The sequence below is a fragment of the Mus pahari genome, chromosome 6 (assembly GCF_900095145.1).
Source record: "Mus pahari chromosome 6, PAHARI_EIJ_v1.1, whole genome shotgun sequence".
Taxonomy (NCBI): domain Eukaryota; kingdom Metazoa; phylum Chordata; class Mammalia; order Rodentia; family Muridae; genus Mus; species Mus pahari.
In genome coordinates this window covers 68,746,100-68,771,733 of record NC_034595.1, presented here as the reverse complement: position 1 = coordinate 68,771,733, position 25,634 = coordinate 68,746,100, and the positions used below count along the sequence as shown (strand labels likewise).

Sequence of the window (25,634 nt, the reverse complement as noted above, 5' to 3'; positions counted from 1 at the left end):
AATCTTTAAAAAAAAAAAGAGTCATCTCTCAATCATACTAAATATATTCCAAGGGCTCTACTGCCACATGCCAGTAGAAACTCTATCAGGTACCACAGGCGCTACTGTCTGAATTTTTTAATCCTCCCTAAACTCCATGCTACGATTTAACTTCTACTATAGCAGTACTGAGAGACCAGCAGGGAATGGGAACTGTCCACGTGAATGGATCAGTGCTATTGTTCCAAAAGAGCACTGGTTTAAGGGTGGAGCTCTTGTCATCTGTGTCTCTTGTCCTCTCCTGTCATGTGAAGCCTTCCCATGATGCAACAAGAAGGTCCTTACCAGGTGATGCCCCTGGAGCTCAACTGTCTCAGCCTCCACCACAACCGTGAACCAAATAAACTTCCATTGTTTATAACTCACCAAGTCTGTAGTGCTTTGTCAAAGCATCAGAGAATGGATGCAGACAATGGGTGTACAACATAGCACAGTCAGTAAGCAGCATCTATTTCTATTAGACAGCTTCCTCCTACCTCTTCCTTCTCTACCTGCATAATGTGCTATCTCAGGGCTTCGCTTTGTTCTCATTTTCACCCTATAGACACTTTTCTGGCAATACCATGTATCTCCATGTTTTCACTAGTTATTCAAATGTCAAGAACTTGTCAACTCAGTACCTCTTATCAAGCCTTATTCTTTAGCACTAGATGGTCAGCTACCTTTTCAACAGAGCTGTAAGAATTGCTCAGATGGCTCAATTTAACAGTTCCAAATCAGGTTGTTCTCTTTACCTTAAGCTTCTCCTTCTCCTCACACAGAAAATTCATTCTAATTTACCTAAATGCTCAATCCTAAATTTTAGGGCCATACAGGCTGAAAGAATTCACCCCTAACTCTATCAACCAATCATCATCTCCTGTCTGTTACACAGTCAGTACTGCTGTAACACTGACTTTAGGGCTTTTTTGGTTTTGGTTTTGGTTTTTCGAGACAGGGTTTCTCTGTGTAGCCCTGGCTGTCCTGGAGTTCACTTGGTAGACCAGGCTGGTCTCGAACTCAGAAATCCGCCTGCGTCTGCCTCCCAAGTGTTGGGATTAAAGGTGTGCGCCACCACACCCGGCCAACACTGACTTTCAAAGAACAAATCTGTCCCAATGTAACTGACGTGTTAACGAATAATTAAGCATAGTGGCAATTTTGCATTTGTTCTTGTCATGTTTCCCAATGATATACTAGATATGTCAGGTGTGATAGTATAGACCTTCAATCCTAGTACTTGAGAGGTAAAGGCGGGAGAATTTCAAGTGCTATGCCGCCCTGGGCTACACAGTGAGATTCTGACTCACAAAGCTAGAAGAGATAGAGGAAGCTAAACTCAACGCACAGAGAACCCTGTGAGATCAGTTAAAATGCTTATCTACAACATCTAACAGCCACTAAGACCACAATCCACGTTATAGCCACATCCTTCTGGTTACAATTTCCTATTGGATTTCAATTCTTTATCCCACCACTTCATAATAACTCACCAACTATAGCCCTTCTTATATCTATTTCTACATGCAAACTCTAGACTTATTTTTAACCAAAGTGCTATATTTATTATAGTATTTATATATTTCTTAATCATTTAACCATCTCATTTATTTACTTATTTATTTATTTATTTGGTTTTTCGAGATATGTTTTCTCTGTGTAGCCCTGGCTGTCCTGGAATTCACTCTGTATACCAGGCTGGCCTCGAACTCGGAGAAGCCCTGCCTCTGCCTCCCAAGTGCCCCACCACCTGGCAAACATCTCTCTTCCTTTGCGATGCTGCTATGGAGTTTCTGCGTGCTACACTGCCTAGGCCACTTCTACTGCATGGCTCTCCTTAGTGTAAGAGTTTGTGGCTTGCTTTGTATTTTGAGACAAGGTCTTACTCTATAGCCCATATTGGTCTTTCACTCTCAGCGCAGGCTGGCCTTGAAGTAAAGACAATTCTCCTGTCTCAGCCTTCCAAGTGCTGGGATTACAGGGCTGTGTGATAACATCTAGCTGGGCTATAGCATGAGACTCTGTCTCAAAACAAAACAAAAAAGCAAATGAGATAAAACTTTCTTTTAGTAGCTCCTGTTTATCCTATAAACAAAATCCAAACATGAGCCAAAATCCAAACATGGTCTATAAGCTCCAGCCTTACCATCTACTTACTTTACCTCATTCGGCTTTCCTCTTCTCACATCCCTAGGCCTTGGCAGTCACTCATTCAGTAAATGACAATTAAGTTACTCTGTACTGTGAGCCATCCAATGTGACAGGGCTAGAACAATGAACAAGAGGCAGAACCTGTCTTCCTGGGTTTTATAAAAATAGCAGGCTTCTCTTCACCTCAGGGCCTCACCATCTGCTGCTTCCTAAGGTTGGCCAGTTCTTCCTTCAGTCTATAATTTAGATATCCTTCCTCACACTCTACCTCAATAAAGCCGGTTCTTTATTATATCATCTACAACTTCGAACTATCTGAACAGGTTATTGAATAGAAGTCATATGATCTGTAACAGTCACCTTTTTTGTTATATTCCTAGAACCTAACACAGTACCTGGCACATAGAAGGTACTCTGAATGTGTGCTTATGGATGAGATAACATTATGCCTTTATGCTTCATGGATATATGCATATATATAAATACATTTATGTGTATACATGTGTCTTAGGGTTTCTATTCCTGCACAAAACATCATGACCAAGAAGCAAATTGGGGAGGAAAGGGTTTATTCAGCTTACACTTCCATGCTGCTGTTCATCACCAAAAGAAGTCAGGACTGGAACTCAAGCAGGTCAGGAAGCAGAAGCTGATGCAGAGGCCATGGAGGGATGTTACTTACTGGCTTGCTTCCCCTGCCTTGCTTAACAGCTTGCTGTCTTATAGAACCCAGGACTACCAGCCCAGGGATGGCACCACCCACAATGGGCCCTCCCACCCTTGATCACTAATTGAGAAAATGCCTTATAGCTGAATCTCATGGAAGCATTTCCTCAAGGAAGGCTCCTTTCTCTGTGATAACTCCAGCTTCTGTCAAGCTGACACAAAACCAACCAGTATAACATATTTTCAAGAATTTCTGCAGATGACTGTTTATGTGAATATATGCATACACGTGCGTGTGTGCATGCACATACACACAAACACACACAGGTATATTCCTTATTCCCTAGTAACATCTTTAATCCCCTGGAAAGGGGCTGGGAGCAGAACTTCAAGTTTTCTTTAAGTTGACAGCTCAATAAAAATCTAAGCTCATTCAACAACATCCCAAATGTCAGCCAACAGTGACTTTTGCCACTCGCCTACAGGAGATGTAGGTAGTGGTTTAAAACATGGCTACAAAAAACACGGCTGTTGAAAAGTTCCTCTTTTTGAGGCAGCCCAGTTTATAAAGAGAAGAGGAGAACTGAAAAGGCTTCTCAGATTAGAGGCCTTATCTGTTTCCAGTTCTTCTCAGATTAAAGGCCTTAGGAAAGTAAGATGCTGAGTCCCTGTCTAGTGACTAACATAGTCACAGACCTGGAACACAATGTAGCTGGGTGCTAGAGAGAAAACAACCTTGCTTTCCCCAGGTCTGCATGGACTACCTCATAAGAAGAAAACACAGGGTCAACTGAGAATAGAGTCCTCAGTTTCCCTTTATATCCATTCCTTCCTTCCATGTCTTGGCATCTTATTGAAGAGTCTCAAGCTGGCCTGAAGCACCAAGGTGACCCTAGTGTTACCATATGGGTCAGCTGCTCTCCTGCCCTTCTGCCGAGGAACCTAAAGGCAGAGAGCTACCACACACCAAAAAGTCTAGTGAACTTCAGAGTAATTGTTCATGGTCAGTGCCTGCCTCGCCTGGCCGGGCATTCACATTGCATTTGTTGAGACCAGCAAGCAGACCCAGATGAGCTCTGACAGCTGGCACACTGTTTTCCTGGACAGCATGCCTATCTACAGAGTCGTGCCTCCCTCCACTCAGGAGGGTCTCTATGAAGCTAGTTCTCAATGAAGAGGTGGCCAGCAAGTATACATACCCTGAATCTAGCTGACCCCAGTCCAGCCCCACTGAGGACATAGGTAAGAACCAGGCTCTGTCTCTGCACTCCAGATGGACTGGAGTAACAGCTTGGACCTAATTCCACCTGAGTTAACTGATATCCCAAGTCCAGGGAGCCTCACACCAAGAGAAGCTCAGCAAAAGTGATGTCTGAACCACATCTTCAAGGGGCAGGCATATGCCTGATGATGATGGCAAGGGCGGCATTTCACAAAGAGAGTCAGCCAGCTCAAGGCTCAAAGGCAGGACAGAACCTAGCTTCTTCAGTGAAAGATGAGAAGTAGTGTCAGAGTGCAAAGCACATATACTAGGGGAAAGCAGGACAAAAACATACAACCAAATCCAAGGTCATCTCCATGCAGAGCAAATCCTTACAAGCAGTCTGCTCTTTCTGCCTCCAAGCCAGGCTCCTTCCTGCACACCCCCTTGTTTAATGAATGAAACCCCTATCTTCACAGTACCTACTGTAACCCCTTAGTAGCCTCCCCTTTCTAAGACTACAGCTGTGGTCTCCCTTCTTCTAGATTCCTAGGGTCACTAAGCTGACTGGTGGCATCAAGTAGACCCTGAGGCTACTCCAGGGCTATTTTTCTCTCTCTTTCTTCTAATAACCTGGGCCTCCTGGAGCAATAATAACTCCTCTAGAGCAAGGAAGCAAGAAGCCATTCTTGTGTTATCTCTTCTGCTTATCTAGGAACTACAGCATTCGCCAGGGGAAGGCTGGTTTCTGGGTGACTCACTCTCTATCAGGGAACTACCCTAGCTATGCAAGGTCCTTTTGAGGCCCACAATCCCACACTAACTCTCTAGGTCTACAATGCTGTCTTAGTGCCAAGATTCCCCTTCGTGCTCCAAGGGGTCTAGCTTCCACTGTCCTCCCATACATGAACCAGGCTCTGCTAGGGTCAAGGAAGCCAAAACCACCTTAGGCAACCCGTCTTCCTACCTAGAGGCACAGAGAGCACATTCATGAGTATACAGAGAGACTGCTGTAGCAGGTGGTTCTGATGCTAAGGTCCTGTTCCCCAGTTGGTTCTAATCCATCAATCAATATGCCAGGAGCCAACTGCTGGGCGGAAGGAAAGAATTGGGACTTTTGGGTCCCTGCAGGAGGCCAAGGGAAGCAGGAAGAGAAAGGGAAATTTTGCCATGCTTTGGAGGGAGAAAAGGTGATCTCAGCCATGTGAGATCTAAGGTGGAGCAGCCATGGCAGTTTAGGGTTGCTGATCAAGGAGAAGGTAACTGAGCAACTAAAGCTGAGGGCAGATTTAAGGTGCTGAGCTGGGAGTAAAAATAAAGGCAGGAGACTGCCGAGGAAGGCTTAGAAGACCCAACGTTTGAGCCAATGAGGCAGGTTTAACAATAAGCTAGTGTGTGATTGCATGCGCCTGTCTTTCATTCGTGGATCCAAGAGAACTTGGATGGGGCTGGCAGTAAGGTCTGCACAGAGCATAAAGCAGGGTAGCAAGAACTATACCCAACAGACTGCCTTCTGAGAGGCTCAACTAGAACCATATTTCTCCTAGTGACTACACAGCTCAGCCCAGAGATTCAGAAGAAAAAGCTCTGTGTATGTTTGAAAGACACCAACAGTACTTCTCCCAGCAGCCTGACCCTCAGGCATCTCCCACTCCCCAGAAATATCAATAGTTCAGTATAGATTACCCAGGGAAGAGAAAGGGGGATACTGAGAAAAGAAACAAAAAGACACAAGAATTGGGGGGCGGGGGGTGAAGGATAAGAGAACCAAAGACCCTGGGTGGAGTTCAGACGGTACCTTTTTTAGATTAATCCACTGCTTGAAGTAATCCGCCACTGGCAAGCCTAAATAATGGCACTGTCCTGGAAGCCTACAAGAAAGAGAAGAGAGAACAAGTTAGAAACACACATGTCCCCAAAATGTGGAGTCTTAAGCTATAATGAAAAAAAAAAGTCTACTTAACAGGGAGACCATGAGGATCAACAAATCAGCAGGGGCCCTAAGGAAGACATCCCAGCTCAGCACCATGGATGCTGAACTTAGAGTCATCCCTCATAACCAAGTATGAGTTTCAAGAGATATCATAGAATAACATCAGTTGCTACTATTTCCTAATTGCAAATTGTATTTTTTAACATGTTAAGGTCTTTCTATCTGTCCTCAAGCTGACTCCATGAGGTAGGTACTGTTATCTGTCAGGGTCTCCCTGCACCGTATTACTTCCTTCTCTTTCTTTGATGTTCCTTATCCTTTGTGTCTTAGAGACTAATTGCTAAATTCAGTATTTCAGAAAGATCACACTGAGTTCTGGGTGCAAAGAAGCCACCAGGAGCAAGAGGAACACAGGGGGCCTGGTCAGGAAAGGGCAGGCAGTCCCTGTCTTATTTTCCTGTAGCTAATCTTAGCCACCTCTGGATGACATTACTTGACATAGGTCTGGAGTCCTGCTGGTTCTGGCTAGCAGTGGACAAAAAGGGATTCCCTTTTCTGTTGAATTTCAGTGGTACACAACAGCTTATCAATATCAGCCCTGGTTGGGAAGGGTGCAGCTCAGGGGTATCCTGCCTGCTCATCTCAAAGAAGCATCTATAGCTCAGGAGCCACAGTGAGAACAACCAGAAACGAAGACCATCTAAACAGTCCTTCATATCTGAACATGGTCCAGCAGGAATCCTGGGTGCCTCTCTAGGTTCTCTATGATTGAAGTGTGGAGAGGGAGATACCAATCTTATTCAGGAGCTCCATGCATGAAAATTTGCAGTCAAGGAGAAGAATAGGGTGGCTGAGTGCTCCTCTGAATGTTCCTGCCCTCTGTCTCCAAGCATATGCAGCACAAATACAGCAAGGCCCAAACTCATCTCCATGAGAGGCAGAGCCAGAGCTAGAACTTGAACATCCAGGTGTCTCACAGGAAGATAGCTATACATCTCTATCACATAACAGAGCACACAAGGTGGGTTAGAGTGGTCACCATCGCTTATACGAGCGAGGGAACAGATTCAGTAAAGAAAAGGGATTTGCTCAATCATGCAACAAGTCAAGCAGAGAACTAGAAATGGACTCTGGGGCTTCGGAATGGCAAGTGACAATTACACATATTCAACGAGAGGCCTTGACTCATCCCAGAGAAGGCAAAGCTTGGAGAGGAAGGTAGGATGGAGTTTACTGCTCAAGGTTATAGTTTTGGTTTTGGTTTTTTAACTCAATATTTTTAGGCATCTAAGGCTAAGGTCAGCAGGTACCAGTATATACCTGGTTCCACTAGTTGGCAAAGAAAAGGGCAAAGGTTCCTGGCACTAAGGGGAAAATGCTGAGTTTTTACCAGATACTGATCCCAAGGAAAAGAGCCACTGGCAGTGGGCCCTCAACTAGCCTAAGGGCATAAACGTGCAGGCAAGTTTATGGTGCCCAGGTCTCCATGCAGCTGGATTCACTGGGCACAAAGCTCCCCAACTGCCCAAACATCATCTGGTCATGCTTATTACTGCTGCCCAATGAAATTTTATGCACCGAGTCCACAGGTGTGATTTCCCCTTCTTTATGAGGGGTCGGAATGACATCACTGATGGCCAATAGAAAAAACCCAATTATGTCCAGGCCATAAAAAGGAATGGGATTTTTTTCCCCCACCAAATCAAAACTTCCTTCAGTTTCATGAATACAGGGGGCCCCTTTTAAGGACACCCCTCACCCCAACACATGCAAGGCAGTCCTGCCCATGGGCTCTAAAACAAGGTACATGATCACTCTTCAAATGGTATGAGGCTAGAGGCAGGGGGCCCTACTTTGGCATTTATCATGGTCTTGCTCTGATCACAGTGGCCCTTCAAGTCACCAGAACAGAACCTCAAACCTATCATCAGATGTTTTCCGGGATCCTTGCTTCTGATTGGCAGAAGTTAGAGAAAGATGAGGTACTTCTTAAGTTTCCTGTTGATCTTTGAAATAACAAAATGAGAGCTTCTACTTTGAAAGAAGAGAGAAGGGAGGATAGCGCTGTTAGAAAATGTCTCTCCCCACAAACAGACAACAAAGCACAAGGAGCCCCACCTTCCCCACCCCAGCCCTCATTCAGGCCTACCACCTGCAACTGAACCGCTCTGGTCTGGCCCAGACAGCCTTGATAGCAAACAGGTGTGGCTAGCTTGGCGCCAGCCAAAGCAGGGGAGTTGCTCATTAAGGGAGCTTGCACATACCCACCCCTTGCTAATGGGTATAGCCAAGGTGGAACCATTGTAAGTAGGAGCTCAGCTTTGAAGATCAGGTGAGCAGAGCATGGGGGGGCCACTGCTAGGTCTGCGTCAAGGAGATCACAGAGGTTTGACAGACAGTCCAAAGGGCAGGTCCAGCAAGAGAGCAGACACCTGTGCTGAGAAAGGTTGTGGACATTACTTCTTAAATGCTCTTCTCTCTTCAAATTTTAACCAGTAAACCCACCTAGGGACTGTGACTTAAAAAGGAGGGAACAGCAGGCTGAAGTCATCATCTACTCCCATCTACCTCACAGGAGAGACCACGGCACCTGGATCTCAAAGAGTGACTTGTCAGTCCTGGAGGCCAACAGCACTGACATGTGTACACATCGCTCATCTGTAGAAACCACTATGTTCCTGGGACATGTAGGCAAGGAATGCCTCAAATCATCAGTGGACCATGAAGCCCCAGCCATCGAAAGGAGTAGGTCAGGAGAAGCCAGAGCAAAGACCCTGCAAAGAGACCCCTCTGAGGTACACACACAGCTTGTTTCCATGCAGCCTCCTCATTCACCCATACAAACAGTCTCAGAGTGTTGTCACCAGCTGTCCTCTGTTTCAGAACTGCCACAATTCTCTATGGTACTCTGTTAGTGAAGAGGCTGAGCCGCAGGAAGGACACCAGTCTGGTATAACACCTAGTCAGAGTGCCATAGTCTACATGGCATTAGACTGCACCAGCATATGCCAGTCACACCAACCTGGGCAGCACTTAGCTGGGGACATGGCTCTTTGTCTCTCCTGCCTCCATTCCCCACCCAGAGGAGATAAACAGAGCCCGGGTGATGAACAGCCTGCCTTTCATGATCACTTTTCCTCGAGTTGAGGAGAGTGGCTAGTGATGGATGGGCTGGGATTGGTTATCAGGAAGGGCTGTCAGCCAGAGGTGCCCATCTCCTCCCCCACTACGCAGGGCATCATTACACTGTGGCATAGAGGTAAAATATGACCAAGGGGAGGGAAGGAAGAAGAGGGGAAGGCTGGGCTTATACACGGAGCAAATTGAGCAACAATGAGAGCAGACGTGAGGCTGGAACGTTAGTTATCTGCCTGTGACACCTTTTATCTCTGCACAAATTGGTCCTTCCTCCCCCACTACATTCTCTTATACAAACAGAGGCAGACACAATGTGTCACCAGTGCAATAGCACAGCAATTTAACCCGAATTAGTAAGGGGGTCAAGCTAGGAAATAGGGGTTTCTCATTTCAACAGGTTCCTTGTCTCAACTCTGAACCACAACAGCATAGAAAGGAGGGTGGAGAAAAAGCAGATTCATAATTGAATTCACCCACTTAGCCACTGCTGATGTGTAAAAAATTAACACTCAAGCCTCTAGACACTTCTCAAACCTAGTCACCTTCCTTCTCCCTTTTGATATGTCATGTTGGAAGACAACACAGGCCTGCCCCAATCAGGCCTAGCACTCGGGGCTAGGAATCAGCAAGAACAGGGAACAAAGAAAAGTCACCCTAGTCAGAAACAGAGGGCTAGAAGCCTGTAAGACAGGCTGCAGGGAGTGCTAGATTCGGGAAAGAGCAGAAACTACGGGATTACAGGTGCTGATAACAGCAAAAGTGGACCTTGACAGCTCAAGAACATACTTATGAGTCAGGAATCGTGGTCCACACCTTTAATCTCAGTACTCAGGAAGCAGAGGCAGGTGGATCTCTGAGTTCAAGTAAGTTTCAGGACAGTCAGGGACTATACAGGGCTATCCTGTCTTGAAAAACAAACAAACAAAATCAAACAACAACAAAAGAATATACCTATGTCTACAGACCTCCTACCACCACCAAAAAATCCCCTCTTGGTCTACCCTGCATTGGAGTAACCCTCTGACAGACCAGTCCATCGTCTTCAATAGCTGCACTTTTGACAGTGACAAGATAAGGAAACGAGAGAGGAGCCTGTCCTGTTCCTTAGTGACCTCCACCATGGTGAGACCTGGTGCTGGGAAGACCCTCAATGCATAGGCAGTGCACCATACCCCCATGCCTCACCCCAAACCTGCTGTATGGCTCTGTTATCAAGTGGTTGTTGTCCTTGAGCAAGCAACATCACCTCCATCACCTACTCTATGAGACTTAAAGTCAAGGGAAACAAACTTTGAAAATGGGCTCAGAGGAGCTATTTGGCTAGCTGAGCAGACTCTGAGCCTACAAAGGTTTGTGAAGATGCTTTTAGGCCAGATGAGACTAAGTAAGGAAAAATGCCAGAAAACTGAGCTGCAGGTAAATGGCAAAGGGAAACATTCTAGAATCACTCAGGAGCTTCGAAAATGGATTGAGGGGAGGAGTTACAAGATAAAGGGGGAACCTAGAGACTCCTCTTTCAAGTTTAAAGACAAAGCACACAAGTACCAGGTCCAAAAGCCTACAGCCCCCATCCTCTCTAGACACAACATAGGAACCTTACCTGACCACCACACAGTTTTATGAGCACCGTTAAAACCCAAAACATGCTCAAATTAGAAGCTACTTAAACCTGCTTCCTATATTCAGAGGCTCCTAGGTTTATCTGGAAGATAACCACAGCATAAACATACAAGTCTAGAAGCAACCACTGAAGAAGAGGCTCCTGGTTCCTGGTAATGGAGGGCAACACCCTGTAGCACTTACAGAGACTCAGCTTCAACCCCCTGTTCAACAAACATGTGCACTGTCCCTCCGCTGTTCTCCAAATGCCCACAGCCCTGGGAGAATGAACTGCTGACTTATCGGCCCAATCTGCCCCCACATTTGCTCCCATCCTCTGGGAGAGCTGCAGGTTACAATTCCAACCACAAGCTTGAGAAAGATGATACACTTGCTGGAGCCTGCAAAGGGTCAGGAGAAAGTAGTGTTTGAAATACCAGCATGACAGCTGGCTCCTTGTCTGTCTCCTCCTCCCCAACCCCCTCCCCAAACTTGTCATGGTACAAGAAGTCTATAAGCAGCCCATCAGATTTAAATACCAGTGTGCGTGAAGCAGCAGCACGGAGGGTGAAGGAGCGGGAAGCAGACAGTGAGTGCCTCTGTCGCCACTGCTGTCAGCGAGCACTAATGAATTTCACCAGCAGCAGCCATGCTGCAGCTGCGGTGTGGGGTTGATGTGAAAGGTGGGGAGTTTTCTTGGGAGAACCCTGTCAGTACTAAAACATCTTTTCCCAAAGCCTTGGTAAAATATGTTATTGAAGAACTGAGAACTTCGGTCCACCTAGAACACCTAGAACTTAAAAAGGAGAGGGGAGTCAAGGGTGGGGGTGGGGCAAATCCTGATGCTGTCCTCTAAAACAGGAAGGGACATACAAGTTTGAGGCTGGAAAGAGCCAGTTAAACTCCCATTAGATGGCGACCTCTAGCAGGTCTCACACCTTGCTTTACCACCATCACCCAGACTTATCTCAGAGGCCTTGGGCTGCTCAACTGGGAGGGCAAAGAAAAGAAGGGCCCAGGCAGCGGAAGGTAGCCGTTGAGTCTTCCTGGCCAACCTATTGCTGCCCTACTTCATAGCAGCTGTAGCTAAATCCACGTGGAGGCCCTAGGTCAACATGCTACAGACCTGGGGAAGATGAGGTGAGGGAGGCCCCACACCTGTTCTGCAGAAAGTACTTCCCACAGATGTCAGGGGACACAGATGACATTTACCAAATCCTGAAGAGGTTGTGAGTGCTCTTGAGACTTTCCCAAGATCCCCAGCAACAGATCCACAACCTGAATGCAGGTCTATTTGCTGCTTCTTGTATATTCTCTACTGCCAGACTCTGCCCTTCTCACTCTTTCCCACTGGTATACATGCTTCTCTGGCATGGCATCGTCCACAGCTGCCATATAGCATTAGGCTGGGCTCTAGGCCAGGGTGAGCCCAGCCAGGAAGAGAAAGCTGTGGGACTGAGCCAGGCCATCACCTGGGAGTCGCTACAGCTCAGAGGGCATGGATGCAGCGGAAGCCTTCCCTTGGGTGCCCTTTGCACAACTCTGATCAACAGTGTCTGATCTGGCAGCGACCTGCTGTGCAGGGGGCAGATGACATTTAATTTCCTCTTGGTTTCCCTACAGTACAGACGAAAGGCCGTCACCTGCGTCTGGGTCTGAGCACAGCTGGAACTGTTCCCAGACAAGCTGCTAGGGAGAGTTCCCAAACAGAACCAGAATGCTGGCGGGTGCGCTGTGATGCCCCTTAGGCTATGCTGCTCGTTTTCCCAAGGAGAACCAACCTCAACTCTCTAGGGCCAAATCACTGCTTACAGACTCCAAAGGAGCTATATGTAGAGCATTTCTACATGTAGTATGAGCACGTGCATACGCGCTTGCACACACGAACACATATATGCAGTGCCTGAGGAGGCCAGAAGGAAGTATCAGATGCCCTGAGACTGGAGTTACAGATGGTTGTTAGCCTCCATGTGGGTGCTAGGAACTGAACCCAGGTCCTCTAGAAAAACAACCAGTGCCCTTAACCAATGAGACATCTTTCCAGCCCCAATAACTTATATTGTTATGGGTATGAGTGTTTTGTTTGTATGTATGTTGCATGCATGTCAGATACCCTAGGACTGGAGTTACAGATGGCTGTGAGCCATTATATGTGTTCTGGGAACTGGAAGAGCAGCAGTGTTCTCAACTGCTAAGCCACCCTTCCAGCTCTCTCAGTTCCTAGTTTTTACAGCCCACCTACTGACTGTCTCTCCTGCAATCCCTCCCCCTCAGAACCATAGGAAGCACATAAATGTTACAAACACCCTGTGGGAAAGTGTAGCATGCACCTCTCTGGTGCTACAAATGTCCTGAAAATCCTATCACTTATACCTTCCAGTGCCTGTCTAGGCAAACAATTAACAAGTTCCTCTCCAGTGTTCATGCCGTGGCACAGTGCTCACTTGTGTGGGAAGTACTGGAACTGCTACCAAGACCCGGACAGAGCTCCTTAACACACAAGGCTATCAGGGAGGAGGGTAGAGGGAGGAGGCTGAGCACCAGATAGGAAGCTTCTAGAGTACTTTGGCCAGTGCCTTGGCTAATGACCTATTTTATTTTTGGGTAGGGAGACCTGGAGCTTAAACTGTCTCCAAGATGCCCAACACATCCTAGCATACTTCCCACCTGGCCTGTGGCCATATTGACCCTATGCCTCAACTATGTTTGTATGGCCTACAATGCCCCCTGGAGGCTCTGCAGAGAGGCATCCTCTTGGCACTCAGGATCTGGGATGTAGTCTGGCCTCTACTCCCATATAAGTGCACAAGAACACAGCTGATGCCTTGAGCTCCAGTTGGTCCTCTCTGCCCTGATTCCAGGTCTTCTGATTATTTCAAGATGTGCAAGCATCAGGCTCTACAGAGTCCTGCTCCTGGCTCAGTAGCTCTAGAGCAAGCTTAGGGAGTTTCAAACTGTGTTCTAGGATGTTTGAGACTTGGGGGTTCAGGAGAAAGATCAGGTTATTTCATGGACTAGGAACGAACAGGCCTGTGCCCCAGCTCTAGCCAGTACAGCTCAACTTAAGACTGTGATATTGTGAAAAGAGTTTACCTCTAAAACCTACAGCCAATTATGCCCCACACAGTATTTCTCCCTTTGCTTTTTGTCTTGTTTACTGTATTTTCAGTCTACTTTGCCCTGTAATTAGCTCTGATCACTTGGTGCTCCCATAGTCCCCAGCACACTACTTACTTGGCCCAGAGTAGGACTCAGTGGCTGATTTCAGGCCACTGCTGCCTGACTGTGTCTTAACACCTTCCATGGCAGCTTCCTACAGCATTCCTTAGGGGAGAAACACTACAGTGGAAGGAACTGACACTTACAGATAAGTCCTGGTGGATATGGCTGACGCATGGCACCCTTAGCAGGGGAACCCCTGCTACTATGCTCCATCATCAAAAACCCACATCCAAAGAACCAGACAAAATGCTTTTGGCCAACCTTTGAGCCAAACGTAGCATTTTTACTACAGGAAATGCCACTCCCTAGATGTTTCTAAATCTTGTACGTGGGATTGTTAGGACACAGACTAATATCCCTGTCAAGAGTCTGAGCCCTGTCCAGGCAGCATTGGAGAGAGTCCTGAGTCTGGTTACAGTCAGAGTCAACAGTTCTGGCTACAGAGACTGAAAATGGGTGAAGGTTCTTGGTGCCAACCACCAGGCACACTGCCTGAAACTCTTCCAGCCAGGTCTGCAAGGGGTAGAGAGGGAAACCAGGGATGATGTCCTTGTGGCTAAAGCCACTTGTTAACAGGCCCTGGATTCCTTTATCTCTAGGGAAGGAAGGTAGTGATGAGCACTGCCCCCTCCCATGCCTCCCAGCAGGGCCAGGGAGGACAGCCATTAGTGTGTACCTCAGCAGACAATGGGGAGGAGAAGTCTCCAGAGCAAAGGACAACTGCAGCAATTAGAATGCAGGGAGGTTCAGAAGCTATTTAACTGGGTGACCCCTGAGGTCGCTGCATCTGACTCCCATCCCTGGATAAATATTGTATGAGAGGGGAGGGGGCGAGCAATGGAGCTGAGTTGTCACAGCTCCTCCATCCCCTCCTTTCCCACCCCATGTGCTGCCTCCAGCCACACACAACAGGAACATTATTTACAGCCCTGACAGTCAGAGCAATCACTCTGCTAACCAAGAGGGAATGGACAAAGTCGACTTACCAAAAATTGACTATGGCAATTGAAGAAGAAACCAGGGCTGGTGGGGGGAGGGAGCTGAGCTAACACAGACACAAGGCTTCCCTCGACCTCTGGGTCCTGCTGGAGCAGGTACTACTACCCTTAAACCCTAAAGCATGACAGGTGAAGCAGGTCTCAAATCAGAGAAATGGGGCAGCCTTTCACCTCTCATCATTACCCAGGTGCCCTTGGCAAAGAAAGAGCTTTGGCCATCTGCCCAAAGGAATCCAGACTAGCCACAAGCCACCTGCAGACCCAGCTGGCCCTTAGCTGACCCGACAGGCAAAGGACAACACTGTTGGCAGTACATAAGCTACAGAAAGCAGAGGCCAGGGTGGGGAGCCGGGCGCCTGAGCGCAGGAGCAGCTCGGCCCCTTTGCCGCGCCTGCAGTCCTGCTCTAATGCACCCTGACATGCCTCTGAAGACACAGAGCTGTTTGCAGTCAGCACCGTGATTTGTTAGTAATTATTTCCATGGTGTCACATTGCTGTCACTCTGTTAACAAAGAGACAGGCTGCCTCGGGCTGCCTGCAAGAAAGAATCGCAGAGAAAAAGGCCTGTCAGACTCCTGGGATTCTCTGGGCTGGCTGGCTTTCTTCCCCAAACCAACATTCTCGCAGGCTTTGGAAGAATCGGTTTTACAGAACTATGAAGTCTGAGCTGTGTCACCCTTTAGCCAGGGACACTGAGAATTTATCCTACCCACTCACAAACTCTACCCTTCCCAAACTCTACAAAGCTAAGCCCCACAGTCCACAACTCCTTCAGCACAGGCCACCATGCCAAATGAAACACAAAGCTCCCTGGCCTTCAACTCCCCAGCTTCCTGCTCCTGGACTCTCCCTGCCTCACACTGAGGCTGCCCTTTGCTTGTGCTGGTAGAGCTTGTCAAAAGAAACCTCACTTGGACTAACTGATACAGCCACCCTTTCAGCATGGTATGGCAGGGAAGAACAGGATTATGGGGAATCTTTCCTTTTCTTCTTCTTCTTTTTTTTAATTTACTTATTTATTATATGTAAGTACACTGTAGCTGTCTTCAGACACACACCAGAAGAGGGCGTTACAGATGGTTGTGAGCCACCATGTGGTTGCTGGGACTTGAACTCAGGACCTCTGGAATAGCAGTCGGTGCTCTTAACCACTGAGCCATCTCTCCAGCCCCGAATCTTGCCTTTTCAAATCCAGCAATTGCATTCAAGAGCAAAGCTGCTCAGAAGCCACGCCCTTCTAGCCCCATAAGTATCTGAGAGGAACAACTGCAAGCTGACCTGTCTTTCTTTCCTGGGGCCCGGACCTGTTCAGCATCTTTGAGGGAGAACTGGGGATCTGCTTGAGTACAGGATAATGTCTCCATTACCATGGCTAGGAATTAGAGGGACAGATTGGCAAGGACTGACACAACAGAGGTCACTCACCTTTGCAGGCATGGAAAGGTGAAGATTAATTCTCTCCTCTCAGAGAGTGACTCAGGCTTCAGGACAGTGGGAGGCAAACAGCACTACTGAGAAACTCAATGCTACATCGTAAGAGCAGACGAGGCATCACGAACACAAAGGGAAGGGGGCTCTAAGACCGAGGTAAGCCCTGTCAAAGTCACTGTCACCCTGCTCCTGCAGAACCTCACTAGACAGAGAGCAAGGGCAAGACCAACACTGTTCTGGCATGAGAGTTTAAATGGCAGACACAGGCCAGTTACATACAGCAGGAGACAAACTCATTGAAGGCAGGCTGCTTGAGGTGGTCTTGGCTTTTTGTTTACTACTATGTCCTCAATTACTAAAACAGTGCAGGCACACAGTGGGTATTTAACTCATCAACTGACAGAAGAAATAAATGAACCAGAATGCCAAAAAGGCTTCCTCCACGGGCCCAGGGTCAGCTGTACCTCAGAAAGAAGGAAAGCGTGTGGCTTCCAGAAGAGACAGGCGTAAGGCAGCAGGGCTGACGGGCTGGAAATGGGTTCTGAAGAATGACAGGAGTTGAAAGAAGTCAAGAGGCACAGTGATATTTCTATATCAAAAAAAAAAAAAACCCCACTCATGTACTCATTCAGCAAACATGCTAAATACCTAAAGGAGGCAGATGCTCCAACAAAGAGAAAATAGCAGTGGACTATAGCAAAACAGTGAACTATTAAACAACAAAAGGCCAAAGTCACCTATACAACCACATGAATTATGTTATTCTATTGTGCAAAATAAATCAAACACAGAAGAGTGCATTTTGGCCAGGCAGTAGTGGCGGTGCACACCCTTAATCCCAACCAGCAGAGGCAGGTAGATCTCAGAGTTCAAGGCCAGCCCAGTCTACAGAGCATGTTCCAAGACAATCAGGGCTACACAGAGAAACCCTGTCTTGGAAAAACAAAAAAGCAAACAAACAGACCAGAGGAGTACATTTTGTATGACTTAATTTCTATGAGGGTAGAGAATAACACCCTAAGTCACATAAGTCAGAGCAATGGCTACCTGGCAGGGGTAGGCATTATTAACTGGGGAGGGGCACACAGGGACCTTCTGAGACAAGGGAAATCTTGATTGGGATGATGGTGACACAGGTGTACACTCGTACACAAATGTGTCATTCAAAATGGTGTGTGATTATATTTCCATGCTTTGTTAGACCTCTATGCCTTGATTTGGGGGTGAGGGGATAGCAAGGATTGAACTTAGGTTTTGGGCATGCTAAGCAAGCAATCTATCAGTGAACTACATACCCAGTCCTCTTTTCACTCTTTGACATGAGGCTTCATATGACATGAAGTTGCCCAGGTCAGTCTTGAACTGCTCTGTAGTCCACCCGGGTAAGCCTTGACCTTAACCTAAGTAGCTGGGACTTTAGGTCTGGGCCACAAGGTCTGAGGGCTCCTATCATGTGTGTTAGTTTGTTTGTGATTTAAAAAACCAAATTGGTATTCAAGAGTCACAAAAATAATAGACAAGGCCTTAGAAAAGAAGTACTGGCTTTAAAATACCACACACTAAAGAAAGTACTCACATTTTCTAAGAGCAGTGGTAGTTCCTTCTACTCAGAGACAGGTTCCTCAGCCTCCACTCTGACAGAGAGTATACAGCCCTTCAATATATTAAGACTCAAGAAGATGAAAATGTTCCACACACAGAGGAGCAGGCCCCATATCTCAGCCCAGGGGTGGAATGGGAGGGAGGTTGCAATCCATGTCAGGTGAGCTCAAGGAGGACAGACAGACCAAATGGCCCAGTCATGCCCCAGACGGTTCTTAGGCCCTCTAAAGCACCCTTCCTGTCAGACTCCACCATGAGAAAGACTATGCCAGACTTCTGGAACCACAGACACAGAACCCAATTTGCCTTCTTGACAATCCAGGCGCAGAGACTGGCTGGGCTATCCCAACTCTGGGCTAAAAGGAAGGTTTCAGAGGGTCCAGGCCTGCTGCCACCAAAGAAGAAGTGCTAAGGATGCTCTGCATAGTACTTATCCTAGGGCCTAGAGAGCTCTACATAGCAAATCCTAGGGCTAGACTCTAGGCAGCCAACACTTGCTTCACAACACCTTCCAAAAGTGAAGAGCCATTCCATCACCAGTTCTGCAGCAGGCCAAAGGCTACTCCTACCTACAGCATCTTCTCTTTAATCTGTTTTAGCTGGGCAAAACTTCCATCCAGGGGTTCTATAATCACCACAGTGAGTTAAACCTTCCACACCTTCCCAGGGGTGAGACAATGAGGCTGTCAATGGAGTTTCACCCAAGTCACAAGTACCCACAAAGGAGCAGGAAAAGCTAACAGACAACAGAGCTTCTCTTTCAGGGACCCTCCATCCATGATGTCCTTTCAAGGCAGACTACTACCCCAGTGAAAATTAGCAAGGGAAGGTGGCATGGTAAGAGGCCTGTTAACCTGCAGCTCTAGGAGGAGCAAAGGCTGGGAACCAGGAGTCACTCTGGCTGCATTCAGAAGTAGATAATCCCTTTAATGCTGGTTCTAGGTCCAAGACCCACAGGAGGGGCCTTCAGATGTTTCTGAGTAGGCCAGCTCCAGGGGTGTCTGTGCTCACAGGAGTGGGGGTGGGGGGAGCACCTCTCACTCCTCCAGGCCCAAGAACTCTCAGCCCAAGAAGCTGTCAGGCTAACGAGGCTACCCCACCACCACTCCATCTGAGCGTGGCAGGCTGCACCGCACGACTGGCTTCAGGTGGCTCTTCTTTAATTAATGGCATCCCAGGCTCTGCAGGGAGCTTCACCCCACAATGAATGGCCCTCTCTCATTAGAGGCAAGCCTGCCATGATGTATTCAGGGTGAGGGCCAGGATTCATTTCCCTGTCTGTGGGTTGGCGATGGGAGGGAGGAAGAGGCAGCAGGGAGATTTATATCGAGTGACTTGGATTAGCTGCAGCTGAAACATGACCCCATCAACTCAAGCTGCCTTCTTGGGGCTAACCCAATGCACCTCTGATGACGAGAGTGCTCTAGGGAAACTGAAGGGAGGGCAGGAGGTCTGGTTGCCACTCTTTCTGACTCTCTCTGAGCTTAGACTCTAACTTGAAGGTCCAGAATACAAGCTCTGGGACATCCTCTCCCCTGCCCTGGCTCATCTCATGTGCTTGTGAGCCTGTGCTGACTCGAAACAATCTTCCCCATCAAGAGTTCTGACATGATGGGGATGCACTAGCCCCTATATAAAGGATGGAGGCTCTACCCTACCGCTTTCACTTACTCTTCTGACTTTTGTAGTAAGCAATACACTGATCCCTTACTTCAGAAAGAGTCTATAACATGGTTTGCTTCTTAACTGTTGTCTGGAGAGGACCCAGGGATACTGTACAACAGGGCATCTCAGACATCAGACCAGCTAGCACTAGAAAAAGGCAGGCATGAATTTGTCACAAAAACATGTGGGCATCTGTCACTTCACTATGGTGATCTACCGGGCTGAGTCCCATTCAACTCTGTTCTTAGCAAGCATCTCTCTTTGCCTGCTGAGTCAGCTTACTGGCCAGCAAATCTATTCTCCTTCCTTCCACCTCTCCCAGATACCATCTTAGAGGGCACAGAAGATTGAGTGGGGAAACTGCCCTCTAGGCAAAAGGGAAGCACTTGGGGGCTTGGAGCTCTGTGTACAGAGTTGTTACACTCTTAAGAAGGCCACACTAGACTCTGCTTGCTGCACAACACACAGCCCTGACCACTGCTTACAAATCCCCCAGTAAACTCGACTTTCAATTCTGCCTGTACACAGAGAATCAGCACACTTTGAAACTCATGTTCTTTCCACTATAAGCCCACACAGAGTGCCAGTTCACTAAGTGTGCTGGAAGGCGGGCCTTCACGTGAACCTGTGAACTAATTCAAATACTGCTCTGCAGGCCTGCTGTGACTCTAGGAGAGCCAGGGCAGGTGTCCATCATCTGCACACACACTCAGTGCCTATCAGCCGTGCTTCTCTCTGGTCCACAAAGGGAGTGTTCATATACCCTTGCTTCCCTACTCAGAAAGAGATGTAACTCAGTTCCGCTTTGCTAAGCCCTATTTGGCAATGTGTCTAAACACATGCAAACTTAATTAGTTCAGGAGGGGAACCCAAGTGCTTGCAGTGACAGATAAAAGTAACAGGGAATGAGACAAGTCAGGACTGGCAGGGAGTTCTTACTACGGCCTGTTCCCCCAGCAGGTTGCTAATCAAAGGTGATGCAGCTCAGAGCTGGGGATTAACTGGCACTCTCTTGGGCAAGGGGTAAGGCTCAGAAGCTCAGGAGCATGATGAGATACCCTTTGTGCTTTCAAACGTAAACATGAGACTTAGGTGCCCAAAATGGTACTGGCTCTGGGCTTCTTTTATAACTGACCCGAGGAGCCGGGTAGAGCGGCACACACCTGGAGTCAGGGCAGTGATCACAACACCAGCCTGGGCTGTAACACTGTCACTCTATCTTGAACTAAAAGCAACACAACAAGACAAACAAAGCACAGATCAGAGGATTCATTTATTTGTGGCCTTGCAAGAAAGCTCTCCGGCAGTGCCAAATCACCCCCTCTGTATCCTGGACAACCATGCCTTCATCCCAAAATGAACATGAAAGTCTCCAGCTCCAACATCAGACAGCTCTGGCTCTGACCCTCAGAGCAGACAACAGACAAGGAAGATGGGTGTTCCTACCAGATCACAGAGTGTGAATCATGAAAACAAGGACTGAAACAGATGGTCAACGGCTATGATCCAACAATGGTTCTAGAGCCAGAGGCCTAGGTTCAAATCCCTGCTCTGTCAACGAACAGGTTGTATGTCCTTGACAGATTACTTATCTCTTTGAGCCTTAGTTTCTCAACTTATTTAAACAAACAAACAAACAAAAAAAAAACTAAAGTTTATTTAGATTTGGAACTCTGGGTGGTTTTGTCTCTACTACCTGACCTCCTCCTGCCACGACTTCTGGACCTTGATGAGCTACTGTTCCAGCTACAGCTTTGGCTCCAACTCCTGCTCTGGTTCCAGTCCCAGTTGCAGCTGCAGCTCCTCCTGCTCTGCCTCCAGGGGCCGGACTGTGACCCTTTTTTCTTCTTCTTCTACTGGGTGAACTGCGCCTCTCATGACTCTTCATTCCATGTCTGTGAGATTTCTTCACCCTGTGACTACTACTGCTCTTCCTGTCAGACTCACCATTTCTCTTGTATAAGTCCGGACTCAGGCTCCTCCTCCTTCTTCTTGACCTGCCATGGTATTCATCATGGTGACTGGCCCTTTCCCTCCTCTCTGAACTCTTACCAAGGAGGAGCTAGTCCAATCTGGAGACGGTAGAGGTCTCTATCAGCGTCCCTCTATCCACTGCTGGGATTTCTGAACATGAGAAGCAAGCTTCAGTGTTCCCTCTTGGACACTGCTGGACCTCAAATAAGCCTCAGTTTCTGCGGCGCCGCGCTAGGCCCTGCCACCTCCACACCGCCATCACTGTCTCCTCTCCCACAGCAAGGTCTGAGGGGAAGCAGCCGCCTAGGTCCTCTGTCGCCCACTCAGTGCGGCCACCAGTCCCGCAGCTACAGCCAGGCATCATGGCCTAAGAAAATGTCTCCTCACAGAAGCCACTTCCAGAGCTCTTCCACTACCCTCTCAACTTATTTTTAAAACTTTTGAAAGAATGTTACAAAAAGAAATCCTTCAGGATTCTAAGATGGCTGATCAAGGAAAGCTCTTGCTTCAATTCCCAGTGTCCTCCTCTGACTTTCTGCTTCCATGGCAGAGCATAAACACACACTTTTTAAAAATAACTTAAATACAAATAAATAACTTTTAAAAATAATTTAATTGATAGGACTGTGGTAAGACTTAAATGACTATGTGTAAGCAACACAAAAGATTGCTGGTAAGTGCTCCACAAACAACGCTACGTTTACTCTCTGCTTTTAAGCCTTTCAGAGTCCCAGCCTCCAGTTCCAGAGGCACAAACCTCTCAGATACAGTACTTCCCACGTGCCCAGGAACAAGCTCCTTGTCCCAGGCCCAGATCGACTCGACACTCCACCCTCTTCAAGAGCAGAAATTCTCCAGGGCCACTCAGCTGTCCTTTGTTTAAAACTACTAGCCTATGTGGCTTGTCTTAGGATGGTCCCCAACACTACCTCCATCTCAAAATTCTAAATATTCACTAAACAACTACTCTAAGGATTGCAACAGTGTTCACAATCCAGTGAAAGAAACAGACGAGGTCCTCTCATTGCAGACAAGCTGGAATAAAATTCCATGAAGGAATAAGTAAACAGGCTCCAGGAGCATGGAGGTGGGGTGCACAGTCCTGAGGGAAGTTAGCAAGAGCCTCAACAGTCCCACAATATACACCCGACCTTGAGAATAAGGGTGCCTTCACAGGCTGAGGCAGAGGTGTGGTCTGACTGGAGTCAGAGCTTAGGAGAAACCCCTGGTTAGAGTGGTCAACAGGATTTCAAGATTAACTGGTTATGGCTAGACAAAGGGTGGTTCTCAGGTTTCAGACAGGGTAGCTGAGTGATGCCACCAGGCATGACAGGAGGGTGTAAAGAGGGAACGGCAAGGGCAGTGGAGGTACAGGAGGCATCTGGGTACAAGGCTTGGCTTTAGAGCAGCTGATGGAGAAGATCTCTTGTCTCCAGCAGGATCATGTTAGTTGTAATTTCTCTTGGGGGAAAAAAAAAGACTAGAATGAAGGAAAATGAAAGATAGGCCAGGGATCGAAGCAACACCAATATTTTAGAAACACCAACACTATGGAGCATTCTTCTAATCTCAGCACTCCGGAGGCAGAGATCTCTGTGAGTTCAAGACCAGCCTAGTACACGTAGCAAGCTCTAGGATAGCCAGATATATATACATACACATACAATCCTGTCTCAAAAACAAAAATCACCAAAACTTAGGAAAAACTAAGGAAAGAATGAACTGCAAAAGTGACTAAGGGGAGGGAGTCAAAGAATGAGAAGATACAAAGTTAAAGACTATTTCAGGATAACTTGATTGGCTTTGCTGAATGAGCCTAGAAGACCCAGCCTGAGCAGCAGCCAGAACCCTCGAGCTCAGTGCTCTCATGTAGGTCTCTCATCGCATCACTTCACTTCAGGTACCAGCAGTTTTGCTCTTCCACGTGACTACAGCCTAGTGCACACTCCATATACCAGCAGCGAGCAAGAGTACAGTGAGCAGAGCCCACTCCAATCTCCAGGGTTTCTTAAACCTCCAGTGTTCTAGGTCCATCCATGCAGAGTGCAAGCACAGGGTAGAGCATGCACACCCCAGTAGTCACGTAGCCAACTAAAGACCAGTGCCAGCCCTGCTCTTACCTGTAGCATGAGGGTCCCCTGAACCAACTCTGAGCAAGCCCCAGCCTCTCTTTTACTCAGGATAGTGCTCAATTATCCAAAAAGGGCCTCTTTGCAAACTGCACTGAGGGCCTGTGCCTCCCTCCAGTCAGCCTTGTCCCCCAGTCTTGCTTCTGTCCTTTGTCCATCTTCTTAGAACAAAAACCCACCTGGGCTCTGTTCAGTGGGTAAGCCTGGAGCTACAGACCACATGCTAGAGCTCAAGTTCTTCAAATGGCCACCAGTACAGGTCTCACTCCTCACCATCTACATCGCTACCTGCCCTCCACCCCAAGGATGCACACCCCCCAACTGGCCAAGCAAAGGAACAAGAATCCCCTTGGGGAATGCCAAGGAACAACAGGTAAGATGAGGAAAGGACAGTCAGGGAGGAACAGGGAACTAAATAAACTAAACCCTATTAAGTATCTTTTCTATAAAAAGTACAGAAGAATAGTACAGAGTGGTGGTGGTGGTGGTGGTGGTGGTGGTGGTGGTGGTGGTGGTGGTGGTGCATGCCTTTAATCCCAGCACTCGGGAGGCAGAGGCAGGTGGATTTCTGAGTTCGAGGCCAGCCTGGTCTACAGAGTGAGTTCCAGGACAGCCAGGGCTACACAGAAAAACTATGTCTCAAAACAATAACAGGAGGAGAAGGAGGAGGAAGGAGAGGAGGAGGATGAGAAAGAGGAAGAGAAGGAAGAGGAGGATGAGGAGGAGGAAGAAGAGGAAAAAGAAGAAGAGGAGAGGGAGAAAATTAAATCCACGCCCATTAAACTAAAACTCACCTTAATAAGTACCTGGGACTACAGCCTCAAGCCCTACAAATCTGGAGCATCAATTCATCCACCTCTGAAGAAAGATGGACACAAAACGATTTTGTCACGACAAGAACAGATTTCTTTGCTGCAGTTTCTCCTGCCACTTCAGTTCCCATTTCTCAGTGCTGCACTAATCAGGCCTTTTCCAACAACCGTGATGTGAACAGCTTGGGGACTGGAAGAACAACAGCAAAGAGACAGAGCGGGGCTCCCGAAACGGGACTGTGAAATGAGAGCATTTGCTGAATTCCTTAGACTTAGTTAACTCTGGAAATGCATGTCAGAATACAAAGTCAGCCACATACTAACAAGTTATGAGTGTCAATTTAACACACCCTTGTCAGTCGCAGCAGCAGCTTTTGCCAGGCGCACAGTACAGGGTGGCTCAGCTGAGAGCCACTGACAGCCGCTACCAAGGTTCCAGAACAGCAGTAAGCAGTGCACGGTCACGCCGCACCACTTACCTTCTCTCTCTGGCTGCTTTTATTTTGTTACACATTTAATTAAGAGCTTTCCTAGCAGTTCTGTGCAGTCCTGCTTCCTAAAGGCAGTCAGAGGCCCTCCTCCCTACCCTGTTACCTAGCAGCAGCTCCTCTGGCATACCTCTCACCAAACTCAAATCATCGCAAACTGTGAAGTGTTAGAATTCCTTTCTGTTTAGTTGAATCTTTATCTCCGTGAGCCCCAAAGTATTCTACTTTGTTTTGTTTGCTGTTTATAAAGGGGAGACATTGCCTCCTACCAGAGACAGATGTTAGTACACACTTGGATTCTGCAACCCAATCTAGGCACTGTTTCTCATGAAGACACAGAATGGCAGTGTAGCACAGGTCAGAAGAGGCTTGACCAATGAGTACAGTGTCCTTTAAAACTGCCCCTCATCTCATGGGACAGCTCCAAATAGAGGAGCCCAGCACCATGGTGTCTAGTCCCGTGCACATTAAGTTCTCTGATGCATGCATGTGCACACAATTCACAAGTGGTAGTAGAAGGCTCAGAAGCACCAGGAAGATGAAGATGCCAGTGAGGAACGCAGTGGAAGGGCAAGAGACTGGGAGAGGCTACCTGGAGGAGCTGGGC

At 47.6% G+C, this 25,634-nt stretch overlaps 1 protein-coding gene across 2 annotated transcripts in view; it reads right to left on the bottom strand.

The window, feature by feature from the left end:
• Positions 1 to 25,634, bottom strand: part of Eri3 (ERI1 exoribonuclease family member 3) — a 129,311-nt gene that overhangs the window by 58,020 nt on the left and 45,657 nt on the right. For both annotated transcript variants that reach the window (XM_021199612.2, XM_029539489.1), the window contains exon 7: positions 5,835 to 5,907. In XM_021199612.2, coding sequence (XP_021055271.1) covers positions 5,835 to 5,907 — 73 coding nt within the window. The remainder of the gene's footprint in view (positions 1 to 5,834; positions 5,908 to 25,634) is intronic.